Raw genomic sequence first — 12856 nt, forward strand, 5'->3', positions numbered from 1 at the left:
CGGTTGAAGGCGCCTATTCTTTCACTTGTTTCAGTCATCAAACTGTGGCCAGGCTGGGGCACCACTTTTGAAGATTTGAGTCAAACAAATCGACCCCAGTTCTCGTTGTTTTTTAAAGCCGGGTTATTATTCTCTTGGTCACTTTCTTTTGCCAAACTGCTAGGTTGCGGGGACATAACCACACCAACATCAGTTGTGAAGGGGTGGGGAGCAGGGACAGATGCAAAGACGCGTACACAGATATATACATTCGATGGGCTTTTTTCAGTTTCCATTTACCAAATACACTCTAAAACAGTGGTTCTCAAACTTTTCGAAAAAAATTTACGTGTCCAGTCCCCTTACACTTTTTTGATGATTCATGGTCCCCTATAAAATGCAGGATAATTAACAGGGGAAAAAATGACACACACTCGTGTGCCGTAATTTCCAGACTATGAACTGGGATAAGAATGGGTTTCTGTCGTAGGGCAAGGTCATGTGGGAACATGCACCAGTGAGGATAACGACGGTAAGAGACATGCAAACATGTGGGTTATAATAGTGGAGTGGTGAATCATGTGAGTGCAGAATACCGACAGCACATGCATGATCAACCGTTATACCTGCATATTTTCCATCAGCCAAATCATACCTGTTGTACAACAGGTGTGATTAGCAAATGAGCATGCAGGAGAGGCGTAGGGTTTTGAGGTCAACAACAAAAAAATGATGATAGCATGCAAAATATTGAAAGTCTTGAGATTTTAAAACTTAACTGTCTTGCGCCTCTTGTTTTCACATTTTCAGCGTCTCTACATGGTCCCCTTAAAATCACTCTGTGGTCCCCTAGGGGACCGCGAACCCCAGTTTGTGAACCACTGCTCCAAAGGCTTTGGTTGACCTGAGGCTACAGTAGAAGACACTTGTCCAATGTGCCATGCAGTATGACTGAACCCAGAACCGTGTGGTTGGGTTCAGTCACCACACAACCGTTTTACAAGAAGGGATGTGGCAGTCACTTCAAAATTTCAACCTACTTGGCACACACACAGGCATAACCACAAGTTGGTGAAAATCCCACCCATTTTCACTTGCTCATAACTTTCTGAAAAGGGCTTATTTTACAATGAAACTTGACAGGGTCACATTTTTGAATGTGTAGATAAAAATTACATGGTTAAAATTATGTTGATTGTATGTCACCTTCATAGAAGTGGTGTCCAATTTTCTATGCAAAAATGTCTGGCCAGGGAGAAAGGTTACCTTGCTTGGAAGCAGGTAAAACTTGACAGCCAATGTGCACTTGATCATAGACAAGCTACCTCTACAAATTCTGTCCGATCCATGCCAGCATGGAAAAACAGGCATCAGAAGATGATGATAAAAATATGTGTTTATAAAATTGAAATGTGAGTAAAAAAATTGTCTTTTATTTTTTTTCCTTTCCAGGCTGAAGATGATTACAACTTGTCTTTAATTGATGGTTATGACAGTTACAATGAGAGTAATAGTTCTGACAAGGAAAGGTCTGCTGAGAAAATCATTGAGTCTCCAGTTCCAACAGACACTAAGCCTACCATTCTAGAGAAACCAGCCCCTTTACATTTTATCAATGGCAAAGATGGCATGGGTAAGTCGGCACTTGGTTATATCCATTTTGAATTTTAGTTGTTATTTGCAAAGTTTTGTATTTTAATTCACTGAATACGAAAATTTAATTATTTTCCAAATATTCAGTCATATTGTTCTATTCATGTCTGTTCCAATATGTCTCTTGTGATAGTAAAACTCCTCTGTTTTCAATGATATTGATTTATTGATTTATTACCACTGGTGCTGAACTGTTAGCATGCCAGGCAGCATGTTTTGGCAGCATTTTGTCTCTCTTCATGTTTTGAGTTCAAATTCCACCAAGGCCCACTTTACCTTTCATCCTTTTGGGATTGATGAAATAAGTACCAGTTATGCACTGGGGTCAGTGTAGTCGACTTACCCCCACCCCACCCACTGAAAATTGCTAGCCTTATGCCAAAATTTGAAACCAGTGTTTTCATTACTGTGTTTCTAATTAATTCATTTCTAAAATAAAGAACATGTATTTTTATATATCGATGTGATGTTTGGGGTATGATTTAAACAGAAAGTTCTTACATAGGCGTAGGAGTGGCTGTGTGGTAAGTAGCTTGCTTCCCAACCACATGGTTCCAAGTTCAGTCCCACTGCGTGGCACCTTGGGCAAGTGTCTTCTACTATAGCCTCGGGCTTACCAAGGCCTTGTGAGTGGATATGGTAGATGGAAACTGAAATGAAGCCCATTGTATGTATATATATATACATATATATATATGTGTGTGTGTCTGTGTTTGTCCCCCTACCATCGCTTGGCAAACAATAGTGTGTTTACGTCCCTGTAACTTAGCGGTTCGGTAAAAGAGCTTGATAGAATAAGTCCTAGGCTTACAAATCTGTGTAATGATTTATTTTGGAAAGAGTTGAACAATGAATGGAAGTAACTGATGACTGATTTTAGTTACCACTGTTTTTAAGATAGTAGTATGTGATTTAAGGTTAATTTGGCTACTATTTCTAGCAGGTTGGACAAGCATATAAAGGTTGATGATGTTGCACAAGCTGTCTATATTGATATTTAGCAAGATGTCCTAGTTTGAATCCAGTTTAATACTATGTAGTCATCCAGGAATAAGATATCTGATAATGATTGCAGATCAACTTGATCAAAGCATTGATGTAAATATTCAAAAAACCTTTCATCTCCCGTTACATGTTCACAGCTAGGTGGACCGGACTATTTAGACTGATATATTTTAACCATAAGCACAACACAAGAACACCTGTTATTGGATAGAAATTCCCAACTATTATTGACCCAGCCAACTTTGACTCTGCTTGCATCTGCATAACGACTTATTTACATACATATATATATATATATATATATATACAGACAGATACATTTATGTTGTGTTTGTGCGCAGAGCATTGAAAGTGCTTGCGCTTACGTAGCTGCATATACGAGGTCTGATCAATAAGTAGCCGGACTGTTGTCATAGTAACGAAGCTAAAGCACGCAGAGTGAAGCTGCTTGGCACAAATTGACTTTATACTCTGCTGTGCATGCACACTAAATTTTAACGTTCTAGCTGACTTCTGCTGTTTACAGCACTGCGTGAAAAGAACATATGTAGCGAGTGTGTCACGCATTGGTCATGGCGACACTTGCTCAGAGGCCTAGGCCAAAGTTGCAGAAAGTATATGGAGAGCAGTGTATGAGTGGTTTAGATGTTCCTAAGATGGCTGAAAAAATGTCGATAGTGATGACCGTTCTGGGAGACCCGCAACCAGCAGAACTGAGAAAAACATCGCAGATGTGCATGCAGCTATGAGGTGAAATTGTCATGGTCAATCATCATCATCGTTTAACGTCCGCTTTCCATGCTGGCATGGGTTGGACGGTTCGACTGAGGACTGGTGAAACCAGATGGCTGCACCAATGCTACACACTTTCCTTCCAAGCATTACTGTAAACAGCAGAAGTGAGCCACAATGTTAAAACTTACAGCGCATGCACAACAATGTTCAAGGTCAATCTGTGCCAAGCAGCTTCACTCTGTGTGCTTTAGCTTCGTTACTATGGCAACAGTTCATATACTTATTGAGCAGACAACATCATCATCATCATCATCGTTTAACGTCCGTTTTCCATGCTGGGCATGGGTTGGACGGTTCGACTGAGGACTGGCAAACCAGGAGGCTGCACCAGGCTCCAGTCTGATTTGGCAGAGTTTCTACAGCTGGATGCCCTTCCTAACGCCAACCACTCAGAGAGTGTAGTCGGTGCTTTTTATGTGCCACTGGCACGGGGGCCAGAAGAGGCTGGAAATTTTTAGTAGTCTTAGTGACTACGTAGAGACTCCCCGGTGTAATCAGTGACTGACATTTTGCAGTTCCTGTAGGAATTGTATTAGTAGACCTACAGCATTAGAGAAGTCAAGCAAACAGCTCCGTCTGCTGAAACATGTATTGTTCTGAATATGCCAGGTTTTTCTCCCTAGCTGGAGCACTACATACCACACTCCATGATACAGTATTTAAATGTATGAAGTGCAGCGCTGCAGTCTGGACGGGCATTTTTTCTGCTGCTCAGTCTATATTTGTATGGTTTTTTTTTTCTTTATTTTTGTTGTTGTTTTGTTTAGCCTCAAGTTAGCGATGCTTAAGCAGAATCATGATTCTATCTCTGACCGTATGTCTTTGATTTCTTTTGTCGGATAGTTTACTTTGAACTGCAATATTTGATTATCGTTTTTTAAAATGACAGCCTGAGTGTTTGAAGGAAATTTGGTTGATGTTTCTAGCATGTTAAGTAGCGATATAATCTTCATTGTTGGTGGTCACAACAATGGCAAGAGGTGCCAAGGAAGTTTAATCTTTGCAGAGAAAAGGAAATTCTTTGTCAGGAACATGAGATAGAAAACATCTCAGAAACATCTTACTCTCCACTTTGTAGTTCCTTGCCTAACTTTTTTGTCAAAATGGATATTTAATTCTAAATGAAGAATATCTAGTTGGATGGCATTTTTCTCTTGAAATTTGATATTACTAAACCTATCGAGACTTCTACAGCTCTCTTTGCTTGTAATGAATCTGGCTGAAGCAACTTTTCACTTCACTTTTTGCACATAATACCTGCCCAATGTCTCATAGCACCCCCCCCCCCCACCGCCCAATGTCGCTTCCCACCCAGTGTCTCCTGGTCCCCGCCCATTGTCACGCGTAGTCCCCGCCCATTGTCACGCGTAGTCCCCGCCCATTGTCACGCGTAGTCCCCGCCCATTGTCACGCGTAGTCCCCGCCCATTGTCCTTCACAGTACCCGCCCATTGTCCTTCACAGTACCCGCCCATTGTCCTTCACAGTACCCGCCCATTGTCCTTCACAGTACCCGCCCATTATCATATCTTTAATACTTTTCAGACCTGTAACAGATTTGTCTTGTTTTTGTTTTTATATATATATATAGCAACTTGTGAAAAGTGTGGTACTGTTGGTGTAAAGCATGCTTTCTACTCGAAATCTAAGCGCTTCTGCAGTTTGGCTTGTTCTCGTAGTTTTGCTACCGCTCAACGAGAAGGCAAGCCCATTGTGAAATATTCTTCAATTTCTAGCCAGGCAAGTATTTAATCTCTCCACTCAATTAACATTATATTGTTTTTAGTTTCAGTATTGATTCATAATTACTATGTTAAAAGTATCGAGAGTGCGACTAAAGTACTTCGCATCTGTCCCTGTGTGTTTTAAAGGTGGTTGTCCACCCCGACCATTGTTGCTGTTGCTGTAATTTGTATTACAGCTGTCTAATTTGTAGCAAAGCCCTTGTCCTTCTCGTTTTAACTTAGAAATTTGTTGTTGATGTTTTAGTGATGTTTTCTTTGTTTGCCCTGATACCTCAGAAACTGCTGCAGTTAGATTTACTTCATAATTAGAGATGAGAAAAGTCCTATTTTCACATATTTAATAACATAGTAACACAGTTTCTTTTCGAAATGATTGGTGGTCGTTAATGAAGTGCAGGATACGTTAGAAAATTGATCACAAACACTTAGAATATTTTACTTTGTTAACTTTTTTTTTGGTAATGTTGGATCGAGTTAGGCAAAGAGCTGTCCGATTCGTTGGCACGATGGGCAAAGTGCTTAGTGGCACTTCGTCCGTCTTTACATTTTCAGTTCAAATTCTGCAGAGGTTGATTTTGACTTTCGTCCTTAGGGGTTGACAAAATAAGTACCAGATGAGTATTGGGGTCGATGTAAATGACTTGTTTCCTGCCTTGAAATTGCTGGCCTTGTGCCAAAATTTGAAACCAATATTGGATCGAATAATTCTTTTAATTTCTTAATTAACAGGTGCTAATTACTAATTAGTTGAGTGGTTTTGTAATAGTAGTAGGAAGAGCATTTAGACTTCAACAATGAAATACACAAATTTACAAACAGGACCCTATCAAAGCAAAATGGGTTGTGAACTTTAAAAAAAATTCAGTTTTATGTTTTCAGTAATTCCATCTTTAAGTTCTTAGAAGTATTTGTAATATGATGATGATGATGATGATGATGATGTTGTATGTTAATAGAAAGGGATTATTAATCCTTATTAATCTCATTCTTCCCCCCCCCCCACCACCACCATAGGTATGTTCAATTCTATAATAAGCATAGTATATATATATATATGTATATTTTAATCCCGACAATTCTTTCTCTACATTATTTACATTTGACGGATATTTATCCTCATCTTGTTTGTTGTTAACACAACGTTTCGGCTGATATACCCTCCAGCCTTCATCAGGTGTCTGGGGAAATTTTGAACCTGGGTTCTCATTCCTAAGGTATTTTTCGATATTATTTGGCATAGTGGTTAAGAGTGCAGGCTATTAACCCCCAAATTCCAGGTTCGATTCCAAGCAGTGACCTGAATAATAACAATAATAATAACATCGAAAAATACCTTAGGAATGAGAACCCAGGTTCGAAATTTCCCCAAGACACCTGGTGAAGGCTGGAGGGTATATCAGCTGAAACGTTGAGGACAAATATCTATCAAATGTAAATAATGTACATAATTCCTCATCTCTTAAATATAGAACTGGATTCTTTCTCTCTCTCCCATTTTTTCCTCTCATAACCTTTCTGTTCAAGAGCCTGACTGGCCCTCGTGCCGGTGGCACGTAAAAGCACCCACTACACTCTCAGAGTGGTTGGCGTTAGGAAGGGCATCCAGCTGTAGAAACTCTGCCAAATCAGATTGGAGCCTGGTGTCACCTCCTGGTCCACTAGTCTTCAGTCAAATTGTCCAACCCATGCTAGCATGGAAAGCGGACGTTAAACGACGACGATGATGATATATATATAGAAATGCGATTGTGTCCCATTCACAAGAAATGCCTCTTTCATCCAATATGTTTACATGGTAGAGTGTCAACATTTAATCCATGAGGGTGTTAGTGATCCGTACTGAATCTGTATTGCAAGACCTGCTGGGTCACAGTAATAGGGTATGCAAAAGTATTTAGATTTGAAAGCCTCAAAAGAAGGTTGTTATATTCCAAGCTCCTCCAGAAATATAAATGATACTAGGTAGCCATTGGTCAGCTCTGTTGTGAGCTTCAAAAGCATGTCGTTTTGGGAGAGTGGTATAATGGTAAGAAATTCCATTCAGAATACTTAAGAGACAGGCCATGTTTGGGAAGTTTCCTAGTTGTAGTCTACTCTTTGAACATGTTAGAATACAGCTAAATACTTTCATCTATTGGACAACTTTGTTGTATTGGTGCCAAGATAGACTATAAGTCTAGATAATGACTGTTCCATCCGTTTTGTTTATGGTATATCATAGAACTGACATAGACAGCCTTTAGTACTGATAGTGAAAATTTTGGAAGATTTAAAAGTGTCAACTATTGAGTTTGTAATCTTCAAACATATTTTTTGTGGTGGTCCATTTTGGATATTGGCAAAAAACTATTTTACAAAGAAGCAAACCAAGATAAATGTATCTGAACATTACCTGTGTTATGAAAATTGGTTTATCATATACTTGAAAACGTAGAAGATGTAATTCAAGTCTTGGAGACAAAGCAGTAACAATTGGTTAACAATTGGTCTATTGTGAAGACTATCACTATCGGAATGACCATCTTTGAAAAATGATTTGCTATGATTCTTCTAAAAGAACTCTGACAATTTAGCTAACTTGTTGATTGTTATATTGTTTCTTAACTGTGTTAATATAGTTCACTCATCTTCCAAATTATTGAGTTAATTAGAAATAAATATATATTTTTTGCCTCTCTGTATGTTTTGTGTGCAATACAACAAACTGGAAGAAGTTCTCTGCATCTTTTTTCCTTTATAACAGGCCAACACAACATGGACAGTGGCGAAGGTCATAATGCTTTCACGAAAAATGCTGCGGGCTGCAGTAAATTTTCAAATAAAGTAAATGAATGTTTTAAATATTTTTGTATTTAGTTACAAATGACAGATAGGATAGTGGGGGGGTGGTTTTTGAGTTTATTCCATATCTAAGCTCTTGAATAGATAATACCTTCTATCTTACCCCCACTGTATTTAATGAGTTACACCTGAATGTTAATTTAAATATTTTCATGTTCACCATAGACTACGAGGATCTCCAGAGGGCCTTATGCGGGTTCTGGGTCATATATTGAGAAGACCCTCATGTTATATATTTATATATAAAATGTTTCTTCTTGTGTTATTTGTTGTTAGTTTTCTACAAAGGGACATGAAGGGGAAAAGAAAGGGTAATACAGATTTGTAGAATCAATATTGTGTGTTTTTCTTTTTCTTCAATGGTTTTGAATTTATTTTATTTTTCTTGGGTTGAAATAATTTTGCCCACAATAGTTGAAGTTGTTTACTGCCCTTCCTAATCTTAATCAGCCACTCAGCTATGAATATGAACTAGACACAATAATGGGATAGCTTTTCATTTCTGACAACACTTCAGGATTGTTTGTTGTTAGGAATCAAAATGTTACCGTAAGTAATAGCTTCAGTGTTTCGATAAGAAGGATAAAACGGCTGCTGAAGAGATTACCATTTCTTAATACTGAACAGATGAGATTTTGGGGAGGAATCACTGTTGCAACCATTGTATTGGGTTGTTGTCAGATGGAATTTTTTTTTTCTCCCCTCCTTGACACCTCAGTATCATTTAGCTGAAAAAAGGTAAAATTTATTCAAATTTCTAAAACAGTAGACAAAACTTATAGAGAAAGAATAGAGCTACAAAAATATATATATATAAAAAACACTTTGGTAAAAATATTTTTTTGTGTTAGTAGAGGAGAGGATTAAAATAAAATGGGAGAAAAAAATGAATGAATTTATCTGACTTTAGGGTAGGGACATTGTTTATCTGAAACAAGCTATCCAAAATATTAGCCTCACTTCCTCATAAAGATTGAGTAATAGGGAAGAAAACCCACCAAAATACAAATAATTTTCTCTCTGTAGATATTTGAATTATTATCCACCTCATACTAGAATGTTTATTAAGAACACCTCCCACCCCAAAATAATATTGTTTGATGTATGTATCTGTTGTGTTCTAACTTTGCATTTTATTTCTTCATTTCAGAGTAAAATGTGTAAAAAATCCAATATAAAATCTTCCAATCTGCAATATTACCATCGAAGTTTCCCAACATCAATCAACTGCAGCAAAAGTATGAAGAAATTTGATTTATAATAAATTTTGCCAATTTGAGAAACAAAAAATGTTCTGTGCAAACTGTTTTAGTTTTGTGTCCTTGAATTGAGTGTTAATAAATTGGTTCAACACGTACAGACATGTTCAGGGGTAGGAAGATATGCTGACTGTTCTGAACATTATAGTATAAATTTGAGTATCGGTTTATAGAATAAGTGACATTGGTTTAGATGTCAAATGCACTCTGTATTGTGGGCCAACTAAGGTTCTATAAGATTGTACCTGATTTTATATTCCTTCCACATGGATTTTTAGTTGTATGTGTGTGTATATATATATATATATATATATATTGATTTTTACTTGTGTATGTGTGTGTTTGCGTTTATGTGTGTATGTATATGTGTGTATATATATATGTGTGTGTGTATATATATGTGTGTGTGTGTATATATATGTGTGTGTATATATATATGTATGTGTGTATATATGTATGTATATATGTGTGTGTATATGTGTAGTATGTTATTGGAATTTGCAATTCGTTTTCTTTCTAAACTTCAAGTTTTATTGATTTCTTTTTCTTTATTAACATTGAAAATGATCTGATATGGTGTTTTGAACTGGTGTTGCTCATTTAATTTTAAAAAAAACAGTTGTTCAAAGCATTATTATTTTTTGTTGTTTTGTTCCACCCACACGTAACAAGAAGACATTCCCCTCACCCTAACCCAACAAACCAATTTACATCTCCACTTTCTCGCATTTCCTCTTTCATTCACTATGCCTAGGCTCTCACTCCTCAATCTTGTCCTCACACCCCTGTTCCTCTGTATCATCGCTATCCGATTGCCCCTCCGACTCTATATATTCCCAGGTCTTTTGCCACTTACTTGTGCTCTTTAATCGCACTCCCTTATATTATGGCATTTGAACCTCAAGGTCATGCCCTGGCACTTGCCACCATTTATATCTCTCTCTGCCTTTACTCAACCATCCCATTTATATTCTGATCCTCGTTCCTTGTGAGTATGCCTGGCATTTTGCCACCATCTCCATCCTGCAGTCTCCCACACACTCTATCTCTATCTCTCTCTCTCTCTCTCTCTCTCTCACTTTCTCTCTTAAAAAACCCCTTTTGAGCGTTGCTAGAACTGCCTGACTGGCCCACCCACTACACTCTCAGAGTGGTTGGCATTAGGAATGGCATCCAGCTGTTGAAACTCTGCCAGATCAGATTGGAGCCTGGTGCAGCCTTCTGGCTAGCCAGTCCTCAGTCAAACCGTCGAATCCATGCCAGCATGGAAAGCGGACGTTAAACGATGACGACTTGTATCGAGTCCTTTATTCAGTTCATTGTATTTATGTATTTAAAAACACCTATTTTTTAACTCGGTGTTGGCTGTCGGAAAACAAAGTACTCACTATCATAGTAAAGATTAATATATTTTGTTTTGGTTGAGTCAGTCTGTTGCTACTCTGAGTTTCACCTGTGGGTGCACAAGATCTCCAGGTATGTTATGACTTCCCTGAAGACCCTGTGCTCCCACAGGCAAATGCCAAGGGTGGCAAAAGATTTACTCAACCAAATGATGCATAATCAAAGGTTTGCGCCTAGTAGAAAGCTTCATATTCCATTCCTGTACCCAGTGTGGTTCTATGAAGGCCATCAAACCTTCCGATCAGCTGGTGTGAAGAATTTGAGCCGTGTTGTAGGTGTATAAGTCAAAATCTGTTTTGAGATTTAACATTAAAAAAATTCTTTTAAATGATTATTTAAACTAATTTTTTAAACTGAAATATAATTTTGATTTTCAGGTGACAAGATTTTTGATTGGGGACCTTATTTAAAATCTTCCTGTGCTGAAGCTGCCCCTGTTAGCTGTTTTAAACATGTAAGTTTGGTGGCTGTGATTTTGCTGTACATGTTGTTGTTGTTGTTGATTAGCCCAGCAACTCTCAAACCAACAACTTACTGGCTCCTTCCAAATTGTTATGGAATTTTCCTTCCTCCATCTCACTTTTTATCAACAACAAGACAAAATAGTTTGTGTCTGCAGTATTCTTCTTTCTTCACCATAGTGTTCCAAACCATCTGCTAGTAAGCACAGTACAGACATGGCTGAGTGGTTAAGAAGCTTGCTTCCCAACTATGTGGTCTTGGGTTCACTTCCTCTGCACAGCATATTGGGCAAGTGCCTTCTATTATAACTCAAGGACATTATTGCTCTTACCCACCACTAATTCCTTATAGAAATCCAATGTGGAACTTCCACCGACTGTATTGCCCAACTGGCAGAGGGCTGTGAGCACTTGTCGACACTCCAGGTGCCAAGACTGTAGAGAATCCTGTCTGGTGTGTGTGTGTAAAGCAAATAACTTCATATGAAGATGTGAGTGTAATAACTGAAATGTAATATCTGTTTTACATGCTAATTGTTGAGTTTTTACTTTCAGGCTGCAATGAGTGATGGCTGGGACAACATTACTGTTGGCATGAAAGTAGAAGTTCCCAACTATGACACAGACCTTGCCAATGTCTTTTGGATTGCAACTGTTACCAAAATTGCAGGTAAATAAATGTCCTTTTGTTGTGAACTGTCAGAGTTGCTAGAGTCGTGAATTGCTTTTGGGTTCAGTCCCACTGTGCAGAGCCTTGGTCAAGTGTCTTCTGCTATAGACCCAAGCTGACCATTGCCTTGTGAGTGAATTTGGCAAATGGAAACTGTAAAGCCCATCGCGCGCGTGTGTGTGTGCATACACACATTATCCCTTGACAACTGGTATAAGTTTGTTTACATCCCTATAACTTAGCAGTTTGGCAAAAGAGACCAACAGAATACATATCAGACTTAAAATCAAGTAGTGAAGTCGATTTGATTGGACTAAACCCTTCATGGTAGTGCCTCAGCATGGCCACAGTCCAATGACTGAAACGATTAAAACATAAATGGTTTCCTTCAAACCCTTTAATGACACCTTCCCCCCCCCCTGTTTTCCCTGTTTTCTGCTTCTTCTGTTTTTGTTGTTCTTTTCTGGTGTTTGCCATGTTTGCTTTTTAATTCATCCCAAATTCATTGCCAAATTGCATTTTCTCAGGTTATAAAGCTCTGATGAGATATGAAGGTTTTGGAAATGATTCCTCTAAAGATTTTTGGATAAACCTTTGTACCAGAGATGTCCACCCTGTAGGGTGGTGCGCAACCATCGGCAAACCGCTTGTTCCTCCAGAATGTGAGTATTTCAATCTTTTTCAGAAATATATTTCATCATCATCACTGAACGTCCATTGTCCATGCTGGCATGGGTTGGACAGTTTGACCAGGGCTGGCCAGCTGGAGAGTCAAACCAGGCTCCAGTCTGATTTGGTGTGGTTTCTATGGGTGGATGTCCTCAGTGCTTTTATGTGGCTCTGCACAGGTGCTTGGATAACACACTCTGCAGAAATTTGTTTCTAATAGACCACTAAAAAGAAGTTAAATGTAAAATTCTAAAATATATTGTACATCATAGGTTTCTTGTATTTTAGGGGAGTGTAAATGTAAGAAACTCTGGATGGGAAAAAGAATAAAACATTTACAGGTGCCCTTATCACATTTTCCACCAAACCTTAGTCA

General features: G+C 38.3%; 1 protein-coding gene across 3 annotated transcripts in view; it reads left to right on the top strand.

Moving 5' to 3' along the window:
- Window positions 1-12856, top strand: part of LOC106871586 (MBT domain-containing protein 1) — a 37522-nt gene that overhangs the window by 5974 nt on the left and 18692 nt on the right. The window contains exons 2-8 of one of the 3 annotated variants that reach the window (XM_089354602.1): window positions 1432-1612; window positions 5023-5171; window positions 7920-7999; window positions 9168-9255; window positions 11058-11134; window positions 11697-11811; window positions 12339-12473. In XM_089354602.1, the coding sequence (XP_089210728.1) occupies window positions 7931-7999; window positions 9168-9255; window positions 11058-11134; window positions 11697-11811; window positions 12339-12473 (484 nt within the window). In that variant the 5' untranslated portion in view covers window positions 1432-1612; window positions 5023-5171; window positions 7920-7930. Of the gene's footprint in view, window positions 1-1431; window positions 1613-5022; window positions 6233-6566; window positions 8000-9167; window positions 9256-11057; window positions 11135-11696; window positions 11812-12338; window positions 12474-12856 lie in introns of those variants that run through there. The other 2 variants (XM_089354603.1, XM_089354601.1) reach the window with 2 other exon arrangements.

This window comes from Octopus bimaculoides, chromosome 7, assembly GCF_046866305.1.
Source record: "Octopus bimaculoides isolate indiv1 chromosome 7, ASM4686630v1, whole genome shotgun sequence".
NCBI lineage: Eukaryota > Metazoa > Mollusca > Cephalopoda > Octopoda > Octopodidae > Octopus > Octopus bimaculoides.